Source organism: Aulonocara sp. 'chitande type north' Nkhata Bay, linkage group LG20 (assembly GCF_057382095.1).
Source record: "Aulonocara sp. 'chitande type north' Nkhata Bay isolate Kocher_YH1m ecotype deep benthic linkage group LG20, A_spYH_male_GT1.1, whole genome shotgun sequence".
Taxonomy (NCBI): domain Eukaryota; kingdom Metazoa; phylum Chordata; class Actinopteri; order Cichliformes; family Cichlidae; genus Aulonocara; species Aulonocara sp. 'chitande type north' Nkhata Bay.
Window position 1 is genome coordinate 15,211,752 of NC_141363.1, and position 22,456 is coordinate 15,234,207.

The 22,456-nt window shown below is 42.2% G+C and overlaps 3 protein-coding genes across 6 annotated transcripts in view; 1 reads left to right on the forward strand and 2 right to left on the reverse strand.

Annotated features, from left to right (window-relative positions):
* tns2a (tensin 2a) overlaps nucleotides 1-6,498 on the forward strand; it is a 63,585-nt gene extending 57,087 nt beyond the window's left edge. For 3 of the 4 annotated variants that reach the window (XM_086278813.1, XM_086278815.1, XM_086278816.1), the window contains 5 exons: nucleotides 89-166; nucleotides 1,750-1,918; nucleotides 2,004-2,072; nucleotides 2,365-2,394; nucleotides 2,705-6,498. In XM_086278813.1, coding sequence (XP_086134939.1) covers nucleotides 89-166; nucleotides 1,750-1,918; nucleotides 2,004-2,072; nucleotides 2,365-2,394; nucleotides 2,705-2,843 — 485 coding nt within the window. In that variant the 3' untranslated portion in view covers nucleotides 2,844-6,498. The remainder of the gene's footprint in view (nucleotides 1-88; nucleotides 167-1,749; nucleotides 1,919-2,003; nucleotides 2,073-2,364; nucleotides 2,395-2,704) is intronic. The other variant, XM_086278814.1, reaches the window with a different exon arrangement.
* Nucleotides 6,499-9,407: 2,909 nt separating this feature from the next.
* Nucleotides 9,408-19,514, reverse strand: LOC147305327 (transmembrane protein 106C-like). Its single transcript, XM_086277825.1, has 7 exons — nucleotides 18,893-19,514; nucleotides 17,181-17,244; nucleotides 16,890-17,049; nucleotides 13,971-14,111; nucleotides 12,564-12,613; nucleotides 12,407-12,460; nucleotides 9,408-9,708 (listed from the first exon to the last, which is right to left on the reverse strand). Exons 1-7 carry the CDS (start codon nucleotides 19,104-19,106, stop codon nucleotides 9,543-9,545), a joined length of 849 nt encoding a protein of 282 aa, XP_086133951.1. The 5' UTR covers nucleotides 19,107-19,514; the 3' UTR covers nucleotides 9,408-9,542.
* A 108-nt stretch (nucleotides 19,515-19,622) lies between these two features.
* On the reverse strand, nucleotides 19,623-22,428 carry LOC147305328 (PTB domain-containing engulfment adapter protein 1). The gene is made up of 7 exons (XM_086277827.1): nucleotides 22,342-22,428; nucleotides 22,166-22,241; nucleotides 21,872-21,943; nucleotides 20,799-20,897; nucleotides 20,556-20,693; nucleotides 20,312-20,416; nucleotides 19,623-20,174 (listed from the first exon to the last, which is right to left on the reverse strand). Exons 2-7 carry the CDS (start codon nucleotides 22,208-22,210, stop codon nucleotides 20,109-20,111), a joined length of 525 nt encoding a protein of 174 aa, XP_086133953.1. The 5' UTR covers nucleotides 22,211-22,241; nucleotides 22,342-22,428; the 3' UTR covers nucleotides 19,623-20,108.
* Nucleotides 22,429-22,456: the final 28 nt, after the last annotated feature.

Here is a 22,456-nt window from a genome sequence, read left to right on the forward strand (position 1 = left end):
ACACAGGCCTTCAAATAAATAAATCATGTGTTTCAAGGTATTTTGTAATCTATCAGATATAATTCATGGTTTATCTGTCTGTTGTCAGATCTCATAGGAGAGGTGCAGGAGGTTCAACCAGTCAGTAACATCAGCACAGCTGCTGACCTGCTGAAGCAGGGAGCCGGTAAGTTCTCTCTTTCTCTATTCCTGAAACACACTGTGTTATGTATTCATGTATGAACAGTTAAGTGCAAAGGAAGACTCTTAAAGTTTAAATCTTATTTTTTAGATTACAAAATAAGTACCAAATTGGTACTTTTTTTCTTTCCTATAACGTCACATTTTTTAGTTTTCAGTTTCTAAAACCTTTGCACAGGTCAAATAATAGGAAACTGATGCAATACTGGACATAAAGCCTGGCTGAGAAATGATGTAACATGCAAGGAATAGATGCACCAGAGAAAATGCAAGCACTTCTGTCCGGTTTAAAAAAAGAGGAAGCCAAAGAGGAAGTGCCAAACAGTCGACCAGTAACTAACGGCTGTCGAAGAAAATTCGCCTTGATCATTGTTCCTCAATAAGAATGCTCTGCATGCTGCCGAATCATCATATTACTCAAACTGTACACAAGCTATTCAAGCCCACAGAAACTACTTCTCATCTCGCCTCCATGACACAGTGTGCAGTATTCCAGAATTTATTCTCCAGTAATATTTCCAACATCCATTTTCAGCTGAATTCTTCTCGAACCCACTGTAACATCTCAACTCCAGCCCTGCTTAGTTAATAACAGCCTCTGAGCTGAGTACTGAAACAGCTCTTAAACGACCTCCTCATATCTGATGCTGGCCTTCTCAGCATCCTCCTTTACCTCAGAGATGCTTTTGACACCACATCGTGTCGTCTTCTGTTAGAACGACTGGCTAACACTGGATTTAGTGACGCAGCCCTTCAGTGGTTTACAGTTTGTTCAAGGCTAGACTGTTCACTCTCCATCAGCCTGAGTCACACAGGGATCAGTGCTGGGACCCCTGCTATTTATAACTCATCCTCTCAGAAATATCTTACATCACTTTGGTTTACAGTTTCATTTTTATGCAGATGACACACAACTGTATTGGTCTATAAAACCCAGAACTTGTTTTCCCCTTACTATCCTCACCTCCTGCCTACAGGGCATCACCACTAGGATGATGGTTCAAATTCAGTGGCAATAAAAGTGACATTACCACCCATTTTCATCCAGCGTTGGGTCCCCATTCCTCAATGGATCCAAAAGAAGATTTTGCTTCTCGTTTTCAAATGTCTCAGTGACTTGGCACTGCCATACCTTTCAGACCTCCTTCATCCTTACACTCCTTCTGCTCAGCTTCAGCTGCTCTTCTCACTGCTCCTCGCTTCAGATTTAAGACCACGGGTGTCAGAGCCTTTAACTGTGCTGCGCCTCATCTTTGGAACCGATTCACAACAAAACCTTCGTTTTCTCATTAGCATATTGGCTATAATCATGTATGTTTTACAATCATATTATTCCTGGATTTAATTGCTGTTCCTTGAATGGACACTTGAGTGTGCTTCCAAAAGTCTGCCATGTTAAAATGCCCGACTTTACTCCAGAAACGAGCAGGCGGTGATGGCTGTGAAGCTAAGGGACAGGTTTCAAAATGCATTTCCATAAACCAGTGATGTCACGATGTCTTCTATACGTCCATTGTTTGTATAAAGTCTGTGGTCAACACGCTGACCTCTCTGTCCTTCTTCCCTCAGCCTGTAACGTCCTCTATCTGAACTCTGTGGAAACAGAGTCCCTGACGGGCCCCCAGGCCATTGCCAAGGCAACAGATGCCACATTGGGTCGTAGCCCGCGTCCTGCTGCCACAGTCGTCCAGTTCAAAGTGACATCACAGGGTATCACGCTGACCGACAACCAGCGCAGGTAAGAGATTCCCCCCTGGATTCTTATTTTTAGAAAACTATTTACATTAATTTTGGCACTTCTTTACACGTCTGTCTTCTTCCAGAGTTTTCTTCAGGAGACATTACGCAGTGAACAGTGTGACCTTCAGCAGCATCGATCCAAAGGACAGGAGGTGGGAAACTCAGAAGAAAAAGACATCTTTGTGTCTTGTAGCCTTAGTTAGTACTGTCGCTAATGAACAGATCACTGCATCATGATCATTCATTGCATTCGTTGCCTTGAGTCCTCGCGTGAGTCTGTACCCGTGTGGGGCTAATGAATGTGCGTGAGCGTCCACGAGAGACGCGAGCATGCGGACTGCGGCCGAGGCTGCGGATGCATCAGCTTGTTTGGCAGCTCTGCCTGTGTGAATGTGCACGCCTGAGTCTTCTGTCTCTCTCTCTTTGTCTGTCTCTTGGATTTAGGTGGACTAACTCAGACAACACAACTGTTAAGTAAGTGCTCTGTTTGTGTTTTAAAGGCTGACAGGAAGTATAGACGTGTGTATGCCGCTGCATGGCATCAAACTGTGTGTGCATCTTGGCAAAATTTATCCTGCAAACTTTTGATGATTTAATTAGTAAATTATAAGTCCTACATGATCACGCCATACGTTACACTAATTGTTTCATGGTAGTTTTACGCAGTAGGCTGTCACAGACTGGACAAACTCAAGAGTCTTTGTGTGATTGCCTTTGCTTCTCTTTTTGTTGTCTCTTCCTTTTTTCACATCCTCTCTTTTTTTCTCCACCCTTCCCATCTCAGGGTGTTTGGTTTTGTCGCTAAGAAGCCCGGCAGCACGGCAGAGAACGTCTGCCACTTATTTGCTGAGTTGGACCCCGACCAACCTGCTTCTGCCATCGTCAACTTCATCAACAAGGTCATGCTGTCTCAGCGCCGATAGAGGGAGACAAAGAGAGGAAAACACTCTGAGAAAGAGGCATGGGCAACATATACAGTCACCCTGCCAAGGCCGTTACTGTTCATTTATGACTAGGGATGGGTATTGATAAGATTTTCACAACTCCGATTCCATTTTCGATTCTGTTTAACGATTCGATTCTTTATCAATTCTCTTATCGATTCTTTTTAAAAAAGGAGAACACTAAGGTCGATTAGCTTAGAACTTTGTTTTATATCTTCTCTTTGAACAAGGTAGAAATTTAGGAGTAGCATGGCCTTACAAACCCAACAGTGAGATCTTAAGAGATCCACAGCCTACAGCTCTTCAATAGGGTGTCACAGGGTCCCCAGGAAAAAAAATGTAAATGTAAAATAATAAAATAAATATTCTTCTGTAGCAATAACAAAGTGTAACATAAATTATTCTGTAGCAATTACACAAGAATATCCAGTAATGTCCCTGCCTACAATTAAACACATTCACTTACCGAAAATCGGGGCATCTGCTGTGGCAAATGGGTTCAAGCCTTTTACCACAAACTTAGACGAATGTCACCGAGCAGTGACTATCCTGGCCTGAAAGGAGACGCTACCGGTAGACTGCAGCGAGAACTGCCAGCATCTGAGCCAGACTCTGTCTGTCTGTCTCATCATGGTCACTAAACGCACAGTAATGGCAGGTTTTGTAATAAGGCAGATCGCGCTAACATAATATGCACTGTTAGTTGATTATTTACCTGCCGCATTAACGGGAGAGGACGTGCAAACGTTACCGCTGCTGCTGGGTTGAGATTCACGAGTCCGGAGTGGAATTAAAAACACGACATTCATTTAAGGTCATCGCGTGTTTTGTGAGCAAATGCTTTTGTATATTCATAGTGTTTCCTCCCTTAAATGAAATATCTACTTTGCAAGTATTGCAAGTTGCCCTGTTGTCATCCGTTCTCGTAAAGTATAATCAAACTTTTGAGCGTTTGAGCCGCCGTGTTTCCTGCCAGCTAAATGACGCTCCGCAACGTGGTGACGTCCTTCGGGACGACTGGAATCGATAAAGGAATCGTTTGCAAAAATGGCAAACGATTCCAAGGAATTGAAACAGTGGGAACCGGTTCTCAACAAGAACCGGGTTACGATACCCATCCCTATTTATGACTCTGTGCCTTTGTGATGAGGAATGTTGTTGAGTGTTTAAAGCCAACTTAAAATCAGTGTGAGATCCCTTCTGGTTGTTTATTTGTTTCTTTTACAAGCCATGATGTACAGTGTCACAACTCCAAGTTTGAGGAGGCTTCAGAGGAAATGGCTTTCCAACAAAGCAAACAAGCATCTACCAAGGGCTGCTATCACGAAGCAAGCTACCTTTAGGTTTGCACTATCACAAAGTCGGCTCACTTTTACCTGTCTTAGGTTTTTTGTAGCTACAAGTGGCCTATTTGACCTACACAGAAGCAGCCGAAACAGGGCTCCAGAGTCCAGAGGCCCTGGGTCACATTTGTCTTTTGTATCCCATATATGGACCTTGAGGTGAGAGGACTAGTGTTGTGAAGCCTCATTTAGACAATACTTGGATAAGAGGACAGAGGATACTCCACGTCCATAGGCTTATTACTTCTCAGTCATAAGACTGAGCCCAGAAAAGTATGCCCTGCTTTATCACCTGTTTCACTCTAAATAGTACCGTAATTTACAAAATGAAAATTATTGCAGGAGAGCTAAAATTTCCAACTGATATCACAAACCTGTAAGGGAATTTCAATTCTGTACCAAATCACAACAGCAGTCACCTCAAGGCGCGTTATATGGTAAAGAGCCTACAATAATTCAGAGGAAACCCAACAATCAAACCAACCCTGTGAGGCAGCAACTTGGCAACAGTGGGAAGGAAAAATTCACTTTTAACAGGAAGAAACCTCCGGCAGAACCAGGTTCAGAGAGGGGCAGCCGTCTGCTGCGACCAGTTGGGGGTGATAGGACAAAAGAAACTCTGTTGAACGTTCACTGAGCTCTTGAATCAAGGCAGAGGAAGGGTCGGTTTCTCTAAGAGTTGTATATTTGAATCTGATGTTCGCCCCCTACTGGCCATGAGAGAGAATACAAGTTTAAAGTCCATCTGGATTGTCCAAGTCCTCTTTTTTTTAATACAATCTATGGTACCTCGGTTTCATTAAGGAGCATTAATAGGTTCTCAAGGCTTTCATAAGAGCATCTTATTCCATTGTACTAATCAAATTATTTGTTTTATGTTAGGGGAGGTCTCACTGTTTCCTTTATGTTGCCATGAAGTCCTCCATGGTTGAATACCATCTAAAGACTTTTTTTTGCCATTTAGCCTTGATAATTGCAGAAATACACATGGATACAAACCATTTTATAACTGGCTTGTAATTGGCCTCTCCTTTCCTGCTCTATGATGAATAGACGGGAAACCAGATTTAGCTGAGCTGGCTGATAATGAGCTTCATGACTGTGGGTATCCAGGCTCACTGAACCCTGTCAGAATGTCTTTGTTGGTCCAGGCCCGTTTTAATGGTTAAGCAGAGCTTTTATGACCTCAGTCCTGCCAGTTTCCAGTAAACCAGTGACAGCGCTGAAGTGCTGCAAACGGCTTTGTGGTAGCAGTTACAAAGACGATGCGTGCTTGCACCAGTATAGGCTGTAAAAGCTTAAGGAAGGTCACCATTCAAATATAATGATTTCCTTTAAAAATGACTGGTGTTCATATTTTGTACTGATACAAAAGCATGTATTTTTTTCTTTGTTAAACCATGACCAAAGCCCTGATGATGTAATTTACTCTCTGTATCTTTGAGATGTTCAGGTGTTCACATGTATGTACAGCACATTTACAGTCACGCCTGCCTTCAGTAGCTCATTTATCAGTGTAATCAGAAATTGACAATCGTGGGTTTTTGTTTTTCGTTTTGTTTTCCACTCATACACTTCTAGTAAAGCAGACAGAGGAATAACTAATGAAAGGAAAAAGGAATGTGAGGTTTTTTACCTTTTAACAAGTGTATGTGTTAGGGAGAGGCGTGTGTGTGTGCGTTGAGAGTGTTCAGGTAAATATGCGGGCAGGTATTGTTACGTCCACTGTTAAAGACTTGTATGTGAAAAGGGGAAAAAGCTAGTTGTGGGAGGACGTATAGGATATAAGCACACCATTGCCGTGAAATGCTTGCTGGGTTTTTTACTTTTAGGTTTTTTTTGGGGGGGGGGTTGTCCCCCACCCCTCCAACTGCTTCATGTCATGACCAAAGGCAGTATAAAAGTTATTCACACAAATATGTAACAAAGAGAAGACACACACACATAAGACAGTGACCTAAAGAAAGATGTACTTAACCAAAGATGAAGCACTCCTGTATTAATAAGCTTTTTATCAGTTATATTTTTGTACTTATTGCTTCTTTTATTTTTACTATGCATTTATTTAGTGTGTTGCCTTGTTTGGTAGAGGAAAAAAACACTACTTGTATTACAGCGATAATATATTGTGGTCTGTTGATCTATTATGTAGTAATATATTTTCACATGCAGCTATAGGACAGTGTATAAGATATAAAACAGAAACATGTTTGTCTGGAAAGGTTATTACGCTCTTTTTATATGGAAGAAGATGAAGAATAGAATTAAACTGAAGTGATGTGGTACCCGAACTCTCCTTGTGTCACTCGTTATTTCAGTCATGACTGCTGTACTCAAGATTATTCCCATGAGCAGATGTAATATGATATTGGCCCAACATTTCCAGGATTTCAGGGGCCCAATCACGTTGGACACCCAGTGTTGATCTGTGGGACCAACAGGCAGCGCTTAGATCTGGGCTTCAACACTTCTGGGAAGGCTTTCCACAACATTTAGGAATTTCTGACCATTCTTCCAGAAGTCCATTTGTGAGTCAGACACTGTTGATGTGGTTTGCAGTTTCCACTCTAATTCATCCCAAAGGGATTCACTCAGGTTGAGGTCAGGACTCTGTGCAGGCCAGTCACGTTCCTCCACACCAACTCACTCATCTGTGGGTTTTTTTGGGGTTTTTTTGTGCTTACTGCACTGCACTGGTGTGCAGTCATGTTGGAACAGGCAGGGGACTCCCCAAACTGTTCCCATGTGGCATTGTCCAAAATGTCTTGGTATGCTGACCAATAAGAGTTCCTTTCACTGGAATAAGGGGCTCAAGCGCAGCTCCTAAAATACAACCCCACAACACCAGACTTTACACCTGGCACGGTGCAGTCAGACCAGTACTGTTCCCCTGGCAACCAAACCCAGACCAGTCCATCAGATTGCCAGACGGAGAAGTGTGAGTCATCTCTTCAGAGAAAACAATTCCACTGTTCTGGAGTCCAGTGGCGGAGTGCTTTACATCACTGCATCCGACGCTTTGCCTTGCTGCTTGGCCATGGAAACCCACTCCATGAAGCTATCTGTACACTATTCCTGAGCTATTCTGAAGGCCACATGAAATTTGGAGGTCTGTAGTGATTGAGTCTGCAGAAAGCAGGTGGCCCCTGCCCAGTATGTGCCTCAGCATCAGCTGACCCTGCTGTCATTTTACGTGGCCTACCACTTTGTGCCTGAGGTGCTGTTGTTCCCAGTTGCCTCCACTTTATTATAATACCACTAACAGCTGACTGTAGAATATTTAGTAGTGAGTAAATTTCATAATTGGACTTGTTGCACAGGTGGCATCCCATCACGGTACCACGCTGGAATTCACTGAGCTCCTGAGAGAGACCCATTCCTGCACAAGTGTTTGCAGAAGCAGTCTGCATGCTTGCTGCTTGATTTTATATACCTTTGCCCAAGAAAGTGACCGGAACACCTGAATTCAATGATTTGGATGGTTGAGTGAATACGTTGGGCAATGTAGCTCATACGTGGTGTACTCTGTCCACTGTAAGTGGTGGGCAAGAACAAAACAATTATTGGTATTCATTATTCATTTTATTAATTCACAAATCCCTTTAATGTCTTTTCTTTTTTTTTGATAACTTAAACCAAAAGGTTAATTGGTGCAATAAAAAAAAAAAAAAAAAACCCACAAACAAAATAGGTAAAAATGTTTCAGAAATTTACAGCATTTGTCCCTTTAAAGTAAAAATCAATCTATCAAACTGCTTCCACACTGAAGCTGGTCTAAAGGCAAAGTTACAGTCAGCCTCCAGGCAGCGTGAGAATGTGCTGAAATCCATCACACAAGGAGTTAGAAAAGCTGCGAACCAGAAGGAAATGCATGTGACGCTATTACAGTCAGTCTGGCAGAAGCAGGGTAAACGCTGAGTGCAGCTGCAAATCCTAATTGTTAAGACCAATTTTCAACAAAACACTAATTTCACACAGCAAGATTCTATTGCAAAGTTTGACCAATTAACCCATTAAAGAACACCTGTAACTCGAATCCTAACATCAGTTTTATATTAAGGCGGCTGAAGATTTTGTTGATGCCCAAATACCTGCAGCCTTTTTAAATCTACTGTGTGCACTACAGTTGAAGATGTTTGAATGAAACGCCCCTCAGACGTCTCAGAACATTACTGCAGGTCTCACAGACGGTCACTCCCTGCACAACCCTGGCTGTGATTGTAGAGGACGTGCCGTCTTCTGGTTGGGACGCTGCATATTATTCTGCACAAAGAGGTGGGAATCACAGGGAACCGTATACAGCAGGATATACTACCTTTATAATTATTAGCATTGGTACGGCCACTTTCTAAATCCTCTATAACAGTCTTCTCTGAGCCTGCCTGAGATTTATCTGCATGTGTAAAGCTTGGTGGGTTCAGCTGGAAATAATGTCTCACTGCAAATAATCAGCTCTCTCACTATCTAAAGGCATTGTTTTTCATTTTTAAATTGCACTCATGTGGTATGGTGGTGGGACTTCTTTTTGTAGCTTAACTGGATCTGTATTAAGGATTCTGTGAGTAGATTTCTACTAAGTGAATAGTAAAAGCAGTTAAATGGAAGAAAACATGTGATGTTATCCCTCTCTCCTTATAGATGTGCTCAAATGAGACTTGGCAAGCAATAACTTATCGAACCATTAAAAAATATCTACAATCCACACCAGTTTCAAGCTGCCAAAAACAAATAAACAAAAAAAACCAACAACAGTCAGTAGTGATCACAGTGTAACAGTCATTCAAGCCACACTAAGGAATTTTGATTGAATTCTAATGACATTGCAGCAGCAGCACAGAGAGGGAGCTCTGCAGCCATAATTAACACGAATAGCATCCTGGCTGAGAATGTTCCCTTAAAGAAAGAGCTTTCTGTGACCTTTGTCCTGCTTACAACACAAGGAGTGCTCGCTGCTAGTGACTCATTCAGTTCTCCACTCAGACTCGTGTTGCTCTGAAACAGCAAAACTGCTCTCTGGACTTGGACAGGAAGTCAGGCAAGAACATTTCACAAACACAGTGCTGAGCTTGACATTACAGGCCATAATTCCACATTTCACAAGTCCATCAAAGACCCTTTATCTGTTGATGGATAGAACAACATTCCCTTGTCAGAGCCCTTGTTTTCCGAGATACAGCCAAATCCTGGATGAGCACGAGATAACAGCGGGTCAATGTCGGCTCTTTTTAGCAAGTGTAGAAAATGAGACGATATTAAGCATTTCCCTGCTGCCGAGCTGTTAGTCCATCCTGCAGTGTACACTAACACAGTCCTTGTAGTCCCAGATCTGCGCCCCTCACGGAAGTGAGTGACGGAGGGATAGGGCCGTTGTGTCACCAGAGGAGTGGATCTTGTAATTCTCCGGCTGCTGGTACGTGGTGTTGGAGCCGCAGTCGATGTAGCGATAGGCCTCCAGGCTGTTCTGGGACGTTCGCACCATGTACGAGGTTTTCACTGAGGTTCTGAAAACAGGAGAGGACAGAGATGTAAGAATCAGGCTGTTTACCATGTTGCTGTCACATCTCAACCAGTTAATTGCTCACAGAAGAAAAGCACGTTGCCACAGTAATGATTTCTCACAGCTCTGTAAGTGTGATATCGAGAACCACAGGGCACGAAACTGCACCTGCACAAATGACTTCTCTCTAGACTGCAAAACAAGAATTAAAGGGTTTGGGAAAAGAAAGAAAAAGCAGTGGGTTACCCAGTTTCCCCAAAGTACCTCACCCTGACAATGTGGTTTATATGTTAACAGCATCTCTTATCTAAGGCTGTGTTTACACTACTCGTGCAGAAGCCACTGGCTACAAGACAGAACCAGTGAGAGCTGAAGACAGGAAGCTTCAAACTGACCCTTAATAACTGTTATGGGGCCATTATGCTCGCCGTTCTCGCCCTGACAAACTGCACGGCACGACAAAAGTTTGATCACATGTGCTAGCGCATGCAGACAGCAATAGGTGCTGTCCCTGATTTTAAATCCTGTAAATCTGGTTCAGCTCAGTGATTTCTTTCAAGCCCCTCTTCTATGAAACCAACTCCCATTTTTGATTCACGAGGCAGACGCCCTCTGTACTTGTAAGACTAGGCTTAAAACGTCTTGATGCATGCTCAATCATCCAGGTAAGTAAATCTCCAAAAGTTGATTCATCTGGACGTCGCACTTTCAGTGGGAGAAACGTTTGATCACTCATCCAAGTGACTTCTTCAGTCTCAGCTGACTGCAGGTTTCCCCACTCTTATAAACAGTACATTTGCATAATGACTGAAACCAGCCCACTGAAGGAACAATGGGCTGGGAGGTCAGTTCCTTAATCTTAATTATGCAAATTCTCATGACCATTGATCAATAACCACTGATCAGTGGCCATGAGTACCATTCACAGAGAGTTGGGGAATGGCTGCAATCACAGCATTGTAAGATGGTGAAAGATGTACCCTTAGGCCCCCTCCTCAATTTAGAGATGGTCTTTCCCTTTTCACGTAAATGGCCTCCTTGACTCCGCACTCAAACCAGCGTTCCTCCCTGTCCAGGATGTGCACATCCTCATCATTGAAAGAGTGTCCACTGCCCTGTAGGTGTAAATAGACTGCAGAGTCCTGGCCTGACGAGGTAGCTCTTCTGTGTTGTGCCATCTGCTTCGCCAGAGGTTGTTTGGTTTCCCCGATGTATAAATCCTGAATCCTCTAAATATATAGTTCCTGATGGATCAGGTGACCCTGAACCCTCCCTAGGCTGCTGGGGGCTTCCCATGATGCACTCTTTCTCCTTCACTCTTGATTCATTAAAACGTCCTTATTTATGTGGGCCTTTGGCACAGCTCATCAGATCATCCACTCTCTGAAACAAGCCGTTTTAGCTCCTCCCCCTTTTAGACCAACTTATTCTGATTGGCTGCCCCCGCATGCTGCTTCATATGACCATATAGACCCTGTGCACGAGAAAATGCTAACTTCCTGGTTTGAGACCAGATGTAGGGGTGTACATTTCCGGTAGCTTCACTTTGCGATCAATCGCTACTGCGAGGATATACTCCAAAATCATGTCCAAAACTCAAAAACGGAAAGATCATGTTAAGTTACAAAGAGGAGAAGGTGGGAACACTCACCACTGTTGTGTCATAAAAAAATCTAATGATCGATTTTGACGTTTAAAGAGTTTAGATCGATCAGTTGTTTACATCACTCAACACAAGCAGAACTGCATTACTGCAGCAGAAGACACATCGTCCACATTCAGAAGCACATCTCTGTATAGTTATTATGATTTAAACAGGCAACATGTTCAGCATTCAAACTACAGGTGAAGAATAGTCAAACCAGATGTTTCCCCCGTTATGTCAATATCAGCTATTCAAGTACACACCTACACAGCATGTTAACAAACCGTGAAAAAAAGGCACACAAAAAATGAATGATTGCTGGTAACGGTTTCTATACATTAGTATTTACGAAGGGTATGTTGTGACTTACCTTCAAAATTACAGTGGTCCCTCGCTATAACGCGGTTCACCTTTCACCTCGCTGTTTCGCAGATTTTTTTAGTGCAAGTTTGCATGCTTATTTTTTTTTCTTATTTTTTTTTACGTCACATTGTGTCCTGCGTCCTGATCGCTGCAGTCGATCTCCTCCGTGACGTCTCTCCTGTACAGTACAGAATCGCTGCATCGATCGCTAGCAGTGTGACTCTGAAGTGCAGTGCTGTATGTCGACGAAACATTTTGCACCGTCAAAAAATAAAATTGGCTACTTGATTTCACCTATCTCTGGTTATTTTTAGAACATAACACCCCCGATAAACAAGGGACAGCTGAGAAATATAACAGTTGAATCCCTTTTCTCTTTTGCCCTGAGGCGCGGGGAAAAAATATAGACAAGTCGATGAACATCATTTACAGATATATTGGGTAAATGCCAAAGACATCTATAGAAATGTAAATCGCCGCTTGATTCATTCATTTGCTTAACTTGTTTTGGACTGTAAACAAGGCGCGAATAGGACACCGGAAACAAAGTTTCCGCACCGGAAGTAGCATATGCTAACGTGCACATAGTCTATTAGACATCACAGTGATTTTTCTGCTGCAAGTGTTAAGATAAAAGACAGAAGTAACAAAGTAAAATGAAGATAAAGATATCTGTCGGGGTAAGGACACTTACTGCATGAGTACGAGAATGTTGTGAACCTTGATGCTGGACATGGTGCATAACGTACTGAAAAAACAAAACACAAAGGCTCAGATTACTGAACTGGAATTCATGTGTAGGTTTGCAAAGAAGCTTAATTTCCTCTACAAGCTCAGGCGCAGACACTTACTAGACGTACGGAGCGTTACTGCCGATCTCCACGCTGACAGTGTAGTTCACCTGCAGAAGATTGACACAATACGTCACACCAACAACAGAAGTATTTCAAGAGCAGCACAGGAAGACAATTCAGGCCATTATCAGCAGTGAAACTACAGAATGAAGCAACCACAGCAACTCTTTGAGCTTTGTTTACTGCTTCAGCTGAGGTGATCTGCAGACAGAAGGTTGTTAAAACAAGAGGGGAAAACAAAACAAAAACACTGATTTCCTGTAAATGCTGGGTAGATAACAACAAACATTACTCAAAAAAAAAGAGGAAATGGTGATTTTATCTGGCGTTTACTTTTAGCTAAAGATCTGCTGCTTCATTGAGCCACAGCGCTGTACTGAAGCAGCAGAGCTGAGTATGTGGGCTGTGTGAAAAACTGGCCAAATCTTCTCTGCCAGTGCCAAATGGCTTATTCAGTGACCAGCACATCCAGTGTGACAAATGCTGGTTGAAGCCATCCTCAGGCTGTGTGTTAGAGGAATAGTATCAGTCGTCTCTTCAGATTTTAATCATTCAGTTCTTTAGCACAAGGAGTTTGACTGCTTTGGTACAGCGCCTGGTTTACTGAGGCAGACCTGTTCTCGATCACATGTGGGGAAATGATACAAGAAAAATTCTGGGCTACTAACAAGTGTACTGTGAGAAGCACTTCAGCGTGAGGTGGATATGTGCAGCTGCGGCCGCTCCACTCGAGCTGACACACAACAACATACGGTGAACAGGCCCAGGCCACGATGCCATGAAGACAGCCAAGGGTGGAGTTAGAAATGTTCTTATTGATCTCACTGTAAATCAAAGGCCAAAAAACAGTCCTAATTATCAAACTGCTTGTGTGATTGAATGCTTAAATAAGCTGCCATCCAGCATCCTGTTGTAGCTGTACACAACCACAGAAGTGTGATGAATGAATCATGCTGCGGCTGCTGTGCTCTGATCTGCTGTCGATATTCAGTGTGCCACTTGTTTGTAAGCCTGACACAAGCGTGCAGGGGCGTTTGTATGTATCCCCCTCTAACTTAGTTAACTTCACCTTACCTGCTATGAAGTTAGAGTGAGCGGTCCTGACAACCACTGATTATTAGTTCTGTCATGTTTATGGTTACTATTTTCAGCTGTGGGGAGATTAGCACAGCTGTTGGCACCAGCTGCCACACACCCACACAAAAAACCAACAACACTAATAGGGGAGCTTGCAAATTGCTTAAAAATAGCCATAAGAGTGATATGGCTTATATGGAAAGGAACACTGACAGCAGTAGTGATAATGTATCGGCATCGATGGAGCGGAAACATTAAAATTGTGTAAAACAGCAAAGGAGACAAGCATCTTGATTGATTGTACTTTGAGTGGCTGAAATCCTGTACCTGACACGCGCTGAGTGGCAGCACTGTGGTGACGTTGTGGAGCAGCTCAGTCCCGATCACCGACTTCATGTAGAGGACCTGGGAGCTGATGCTCTGCACATGCACCGAGAAGAAGTTGGGGTTGCTGAAGTTGAGCGTGCTCTGAGTAAAATAAAGAACAAAAGACACACAGAGGAATAAAAAGACAGCACCTACAACACAGCCTGCTTTTGACACTTCTAGTTAAGTTTCATCAAAAGACACTCAGATGGCAGAAGCTGTTATTATTATCAACATCCATTTACTACACAAGCAGAAAGTGGCAAAAGCAGCAACATCAACATGTTTTCTAAACTAAATCCTAAAAAATGTCAACGCTGTTGCCACGTTTTGCGGTTTCATAAAGGAAGCGTGGCCTGCAGAGTGCTTCAGTGCACTAAAGTGCAGATCTGAACTAGACTAGTGAAGCAGCTCTTACACAGTGCACAGCTTAAATGAAACCTGACGATTGTTTCACATCCTCAGATGGTTTAGAACCACTATCGTGATGAGGGAGACAACATTTTGTCATTCACACGCTCAACTTTTACATGAAGATAGTCACATAGCAAAGTACGACTCTGAATTAACCTCAACCATTCATTCTAAGATCTCGTATGTATTCAAGAGCGCAGGATTTGCTCTTCTGTCAAAAACAAGGAAAGCAAATGTGTATACTGATCAGGTATAATATTATGACCACTCTCAGGTGGAGTGAATAGCACTGATTATCTCTTCATCGTGGCACCTGTTAGTGGGTGTGATATATTAGGGAGCAAGTGAACATTTTGTCCTCAAAGTTGATGAGTTAGAAGCAGGAAAAATGACAAGTGTAAGGATTTGAGCGAGTTTAACAGGGATCAAGCTGTGATCGCTAGATGACCCGGTCAGAGCATCCCCAAAACAAAAGCAGCTCTTGTGAGCTGTTCTGAGTCTGCAGCGGTCAGTATCTATCAAAAGTGGTTCAAGGGAGGAAACAATAGAGAACCAGGAATCATGGGCACAGATCCATGGCTGGTCTTTGTGGTCTGACCCAACAGATGAGCTACTGTAGCTTAAATTTCCCCAAAAAAACAAAAAAAAACCATAAGTTACTGTTTGTTCTGAAAGAAAAGTTGTGAAAATATAAGGTTCATCACAGTTTGTTGTGAATGAGGCTGAACAGCTGCAGAGCAGTCAGGTTGCCCATAACCACCAGCAAAAGCACAACAATGCATATGCAAATATAAGAACTGGACCATGGAGCAATGGAAGAAGGAGGCTGGTCTGATGAATCACACTAACGGTTGGTACTGCGTTTCTATCGCTTAAACTCGGTAACACCTGCTACAAGGATGCATTATGGGAAGAAGACAAGCCAGGAGAGGCAGCCATGGGCCATGTTCTGCTGGGAATCCTTTGGTCCTGAATCCATGTGGATGTTACTTTGACACATACCAACTACCTAATCATTGTTGCACATCATGTGCTTCCTCTCATGGAAACCATGTTCCCTGATGGCTTTGGCCTCTTTCAGCAGGATAATGCACCACAAGACTCATTCCAGGAGCACAGCGATGAACCTGGGGTGTTGACTGGGCCTCCAAATTCCCCAGATCTCATTCCAATAGAGCACCTGTGGGATGTGCTGGATAAACAAGGAGGCCCCACCTTACAGCTTACAGGACTTAGAGGGTCTGATGCTAACATCTTGGTGTCAGATACCACAGCACACCTTCAGGGGTCAAATGGAGTTCATGCCTCAAGTGCTCAGGGCTGTTTTGGCAGCACAAGGGAGCATACACATTTAGTAGATGAAATCAAACCCTTCTTGTCAAAGTCATTTTTGCACACTAAATATTTATTTGGTTTTATAAAGTGGAGCTCCTCCAGGTCAAAAAAAGAATGGAATCTTTTCCCTTCTTTACAAAACAACACGAGAAAGCACTAAAATGTGTTTAGCTGTCATCTGTGACGTTTGATGTTTTTTGTTACAGTTTTGGGTTTTTTGGGGAGGTTTTTTTTTTTTAATCTTGTTTGTGTGTCTATATTTACAAAAGATAAATGTCCAGATGTTTTTGGACACTTATTCAAGCTTTGCCTCTGTACAGCACCACAGTGAATCTGAAAGGCTCCGATCAACATGCAATCAAAGTACCAAGTGCTTGTTAGACAATTCCTCTATTTCCACAGACTCTAAAGCAACCAGGCAGGGTAACATAATACATTTCACCACTTCATTGTGTTTTGTTTGCTTTTTAAAAGAACATCTGTCATCTTCCTGATACAGTCTGTTTTCTATCAGCATCATCATTTCCTGCCACACCTCCTTGGACTTCAGACTGCGAGATATCAGGCTCTGAACAGCAAACAAATGCTAATTCAACACTCGGATTCATCTCCTGACCACTGTTTACATTAACTTGTTGTGGAATAATAAGAAAGCAGGGCTCTTCTAGCCATGAAACTGCCAGACTCATTTGTCTGGTTAATGCTGAGCAAGTGAAAACAGACAAAAAATGACTCCTAAGGTGTTAATGTGATGTTTTAGTTGTAGCAGCTGAATTCAAGCCAAGACTCAACACTTGAATCACGCTATTAGCATTTCAAATTCACTGTGGTCGTTGTGTTGCTTAACTGGCTGTACTTTCCCAAAGTTGAACTGAAATAATGAAACTGTAAGTATTTACCCACTGACCACATGTGATAAAGAAGAGCGTTACCGAAGCTGAAGATTGTTGCTAGCTTGCAAACCCGTCCTTCCACTCATTAGTCACTTCAGACACATTTGTATGGAAACACATCGGTGCTGATCCCACAGAGGAGTTCTTAGTGAAGTGAGACCTGAGCCTGCAGAGGCTGAGAGTTATGCTTTGTCATGCTGTTTGTGTAGATTATTAGAAGCTGTGATATGAAACCTACCGTCATGTTCATCAGGACCTTTGTGTTGTTGCGGTCGAACGTCACCGTCACCGAGCGGATCCCTCCGTCCACCACAACCACTGGACGTGGGAAAAGGAAGAAGGCAACAAGCGAAGAGGCCAGCAGGCAGAGCACAACTGACAGGACCACGTAGAGCTTCCTACGACACAGAGAGGGAAGGTTCTCTCCAGACAATGCACTCACCTCCTACATCACCTCAGACAGAGTGAGAGACCCACACGTCCAGAGGGAACAGACACAGGAACACATCAGTGTGCTGCAGTTACTCACGTTCTTTGGGGTTGCAGTCTTTGGTCATTGTACGGGATCAGTGCAACCAGTTCATTCACTTGTTCTGCAGAGCAAGAAGAAAAATGATGTTTAGCATTTCCCATTAAAACTGTTTTTTTGGAAACACGACAAAGACGGAGAAATTAAACACAGGACATCAGCTAAAAGTGCTACCCCTCCGCCTCCCAGGTAACACACCTGTGGTATCAAGTTCAAGATCCTGTGTCACCTTGTTTACATACAGAAAACTTACTCTGACCCTAATGTTGAGGTCACTGAGATTCAAACTCATCTGACATCTTAGTAGAAACACAAATGGTATTTGAATTTGAAGCTCCTACTTCCCCTCATTTGTGCGTTATTGCATTCACAAACTTGTCCATACATCCTGCCTGCCCGCCCACTTGGCAGGGTGATGACAATACCCCGTCAGCCTTTTACAGCTAAGCAAACGAACCCCCAACTTAAAATAATAGCTTCTGTTTAACAGATTCACTGGTGCAGCTCTTCATGAATCTAATCATTACTCTAACACATTTTCTTAGGTGAGACACAAAATTGTATAAAACATACAGCATAGTACCAAGTTATTTTATGTTGAGCACAGGGAACCATGCATAGCTATATGTCATTACTTACATTAATCTGCTCTGGGAGTACTATGGACAAAAAAGTACCAGATGTATGAGGTACATCTCATAGACCATCATCCTCAGACATTAGCCAAGCAAACAATGGGACTCCTGCCTCTGTGATGGACGAGGTGATTATGCTTCTGAAGATATTCCAGATTTGGAATTTAGAAGTCAGGAATGTGTGATTACAACAACTCATGCGGTTGTTTCTGTACATGCAGCTCTTTCACTTTCACCTTCTAGAGCAGTTTTTCCATACGGGAGGATCAGGGATGGTGAGAGAAAACAAAAACTCAATAAATGGCACTTAAATGCCGACATCACCCCCTGGCCTCTCTGATTGAATTGTACAGCTGTGCCCCTTCATATCTGTACGAATGTACATTTTCAGCATCTTCTAAACTAGTGTTTGCGCCCACGTTTCTTATTGCTGGTGTCACATGGCCTCATGTGAGGTCAAAGTTCTGCGTTATGCACGGTGGGTCATAAACTCCATTAAAAACATTACTTTAAGTGTTTTCTTAGTGGATAAGTGCAGACCAGTTTTCTGGACAATCTAGTAATTTCTTGATTTTTCCATTTGTTCACAGAGCTTCAAAACCTTGCAAAACAAACTCAATGTGTCTCGTTCAGAATTACCAGCACAACTTTAGCTAAATGTCAGTATGAGCCAACACTGACCATGCTGGCTGATATCTGCATCTTTTATGTCTAATATATTTTCTTATATTAGTAACTAGACTGTAGTCAACAGGATTTATGAAGGGGTTAAAAGTAAAATAAAGAAATTAGTTGTTTTCTCTATATGGCTCTGCTTTACTGTACCTACATTATACACAATCCAGTCCTTCTTGGTCAAACTTTAGGACATTTAAACGTCACAGATTAGAGACCAACAAGCCTTTTACGACACTTAAAATGTTGACCGTGTTTTTTTCCGTGCCAAACACTTGAAAACACCTTTTAGGAATTCTGCGCCTCATCTCTGGCGTTAAATGAGCAGAAACTGTCCTCATATCAACACAGACTGACTGTCCGACACTAACGCTTACTGATTTATCAACTCTTTCTACTCACCTGAAGGTATGCGTCCAGTGCCTTGGCAGGTCGGACAAGTTACGCTGTCTCTGCCGGTGAACTCCACGTACGGGAACTGGGCTATGTCCTCCCGCCGGACTAGTCCATCCAAAGAGTCGTTATCGGAGTCTCTGCGTTCAGTGTACCGCGTTACCCTCTGCTCCTCCGGGAGGAGAGACTGGCTGCTGCTGCTACGAGACCACCGCGTCCCCATGGCGGGTGTTTGTGGGTGGTAAAGACAGCAGAGCCAGAGTCTCCCGTTCGGAGGTGGATAATAAGGAGCCCCCCCCAGAAAAGTGAAGACTCGGTGATTTACAGATAATTGTGTTCGGTAAACGAAAACACACCAAATGTCGCTGAACGCGCAAAGTTTACGCCGTGCCTCAGAGTGACGTCTCTCGGCTAGCTAATCTGCTAACGCACAATTTCTCGGTTAGCACCTGTGGTGAGTTATGGGAGACGTCCGTAAGCATGACTGAGTAAACTTTAAATACCCTTTAGACAAAACTAGCTGTCGTTAGCATAAAGTCACATCTTCCAACAAAACAGCCTCGGACTCCCGCCGCTCCCTGTTACTTTCTCAATAAAGTTTACATATTGTTGCCTTCACGTAACCTAAGTGTCCGATCCAATACACAGCAAATGCATAACAAATGCTACTGCTACCAATGGTAACGAAACGAATTTTCAATTCAGTTATGTCGTGTTTTACAAGTCAAGCATTATGACATTTAGCCATAAATTATTTTGGAAAATTGAACTTAATCTATTATTGACACACAGCACAGTTTGAAACATCTACACTACAAATGGCCGTTTAAATGAAACACATTTTTATTTCTTACAAGACAGCTCTTTAAAATTACAGACTTCATCAAACATCTCAGTGTTCTGAGTGATGTTAAAGCATTTGTTTGTTTGTTTTTTTATTTTTAACTGTAAGTGAAACAATTAAGTGCAATATTTATTATGTTTTTAAAACACTTGAACGCATCCAGAGACTTGCCAACATAGTGAGAATGACAACTCGCTGCTGCCATCTAGTAGAAAGGATTTGGGTAAAGCAGCTAAAATGGATTCTACGCTGAATAAGAAAAAAAAAGAAAAGAAAATTACAGACATTTATTTCAGCATCATGTAAAATTTAATAGGAAGCAGTCTCTCACGCTCGTTGTGTACTTATATGTACCCACAACAGCAACATTGTATGCAATCATCAGTCATCAGTTTCTCCTGCAAGCCTCCTCTTCAGCTTATCATTCTCTCTTTGCAGCATTTTATTCTGAAAAAGAAGTATTAAAAAGACTGAGAGACTCATTTAAAGCTTTCGTGAATATTGGAAATATTTAATTTCATAAGCTCTGTAAGTTCTTTAACAGAAATAGAAAAAAAAAACAGCCATGACAACTCAGGACTGACCTTATGTTGGAGCGCCTCCACTTTTATGTCTCGTCCTACTCTGTGTGTCTCCTCCTTCTTTGAAACCCGAAAGGCGTCCCCAATAACTGAGACCAGCACGTGAGACTAAAAAGTAATTCAGAAAAAATCACATCTGGGACACTAGAAGCCAGAATATGTCATTCAGCTGTGGATTTGTAGTCTTCTGCTCTACCAACATCAAACTTCAAAGTTGGTCTTTAGTTTCAGCCTTGGGAATACTCACAAACTTTGCGCTCTGAAACAGATAACAGTGGTACGTGTCCGCTGCAGGGTGCTTGGCCACAAACCCAAAAACTTTGGGTGAAGAAGGATGGACAGCACAGAAGGAAATAGTAGAGAGGTTGCACGAGTACAATAGGAACTGAGGGAAGGGAAGATGATGAGAATTAACATTTTAAAACATCATGAAAGCTGAATACATCATGAGAATGAGCAGTTTTGTAATTAGGACACTTTTGTCACACACCTTGGTTTTGTTTTCCAAAATGTCTATCCCACTCAGAGACAGGAACAGATGGACTTTGCTCTTCTTTGCAGCTTTCTCAGAGGAGAATTCATCTGAAGTCTAGGAATGACAAAAACACACAAAATTGTTTCATTTAAACAGTATAAATAATCCTGCAGATGCACACAAAGTTGGCCTTTCCCTACTAGAATACAAGACTATTTTAAAGGGGTACATTATAGACAATAATGAGAGTCTGCAGCCATGTTAGCAGCCCTGTAGGAGCTGAAGCGGTGGCTCTAATAGCTCAAGCATAATTAAACCAATATATGCATGTCTGCAAGCTAGCACTTACCAGCTGCCCAATTAGGTGGAGTAGAGGCGGGTGGTATTTACATATTTGGTCATGAGTCAATGCACTGGATACATTGACGCTGCTCTATTATTATGAGCAGTAAAAGGGTTTATGAGACTTGATATGAGTATAAAGAGACAGGACATAACAAAATAGGGATACAAAACAACCACAAACACAGAGAACAAATCATAAAAGTGAGCAAAACAAGTACAAAGAGGAACAAGACAACCACTCACACAAAATAATCACAGAGACGCAAAGCAACAAAGAGGCATGGGGCACTACAAATAAATACACAGCAACCATAAAAAGGCTAAAATGGGACATCAAAGGGGTACAAACCAACCACACACGGAAGAATAACCACAAAGAGACGCAAAATGACTACAGAGTGCCACAAAACAAATACAAAGTGCTGAAAAACAACTACAAACAATGAAAACGTACAACAAAGCACTAAACAACTTAAAAGCGACAACAATAGCCACAAAGACACAAAACAACTACAAAGTTGTGAAAAATGATCTCAAAGTTGTGTAAAACATCCACAGAGCAGTGTAAATGATTTCAATAACAGTTTCTCATATGTGGCGTGGCAGAGGTGTTGGGCGCTCTTTTCAACACTTCATGTTGTCAGTGTGGAGCCGATGGTCGCTGACTACATGAATGCATGATCTATGACACCAGCACGACTAAAAATAACATTGTAAATGTATTAAATATGTCGGTGGCTCACCTTGAGGTTCTGAGCGGCTTCTTCCAGGATCTGTATTCCATCGGGGCGGACCACCTCTACTCGACCGAGAAACTACAGTTTACAGAAACAAGTGTTGTTTTTGTTTTTAATAATAGTAATAATAAGAACTTCACTTAGCATTTTACTTTACACAGTATGTTTTTTTATATATATATTTGGTTGCTACCTATCAAGTATACAAATAAAGTTGAATAAAAAATAAGTAATCTCAGAGCTGAGAATATTTTTCAACACTCTGCAACAAAACTGTGGCTGTTAAAGATCAGCATTTACCTTTACTGGAAAGGAGATCTCAACGTCGTCTTCCACGTCATTCATCTCAACACTCGTACCAAACTAAAGCCTGGATCTGTCAAAGACAGACATAAATTAGGTTTAAATAAATATATATTATACAAATGATCTAATCAACTATATAAAGAAAAGAAGTGCTGGAGATTTCTTCTTACCTTTTGTAAATATACCGCAAACGGAGTGAATTGGCTTCCAACTGCAGGGAGTGTAAAGTCTGTCAGAGTTAATGAATAACTGATTTGTCTTCCTTATTGCTTATTGCACATCTAT

What these genes read in the sequence shown, in the direction of transcription:
- LOC147305327 (XM_086277825.1), bottom strand. Translation starts at nt 19,106, where the DNA reads ATGGGGACGCGGTGGTCTCGTAGCAGCAGCAGCCAGTCTCTCCTCCCG. An exon ending in AGGTCCTGATGAACATGACG is followed by an intron (nt 14,112 to 16,889) that starts GTAGGTTTCATA and finishes TATTTTACTCAG; the next exon opens with AGCACGCTCAACTTCAGCAA. An exon ending in AACATTCTCGTACTCATGCA is followed by an intron (nt 9,709 to 12,406) that starts GTAAGTGTCCTT and finishes TCCTGTTTTCAG; the next exon opens with AACCTCAGTGAAAACCTCGT.
- LOC147305328 (XM_086277827.1), bottom strand. Translation starts at nt 22,210, where the DNA reads ATGAATGACGTGGAAGACGACGTTGAGATCTCCTTTCCAGTAAAG. An exon ending in AAGCCGCTCAGAACCTCAAG is followed by an intron (nt 20,898 to 21,871) that starts GTGAGCCACCGA and finishes TGTCATTCCTAG; the next exon opens with ACTTCAGATGAATTCTCCTC. An exon ending in TTTTGGAAAACAAAACCAAG is followed by an intron (nt 20,694 to 20,798) that starts GTGTGTGACAAA and finishes CCCTTCCCTCAG; the next exon opens with TTCCTATTGTACTCGTGCAA.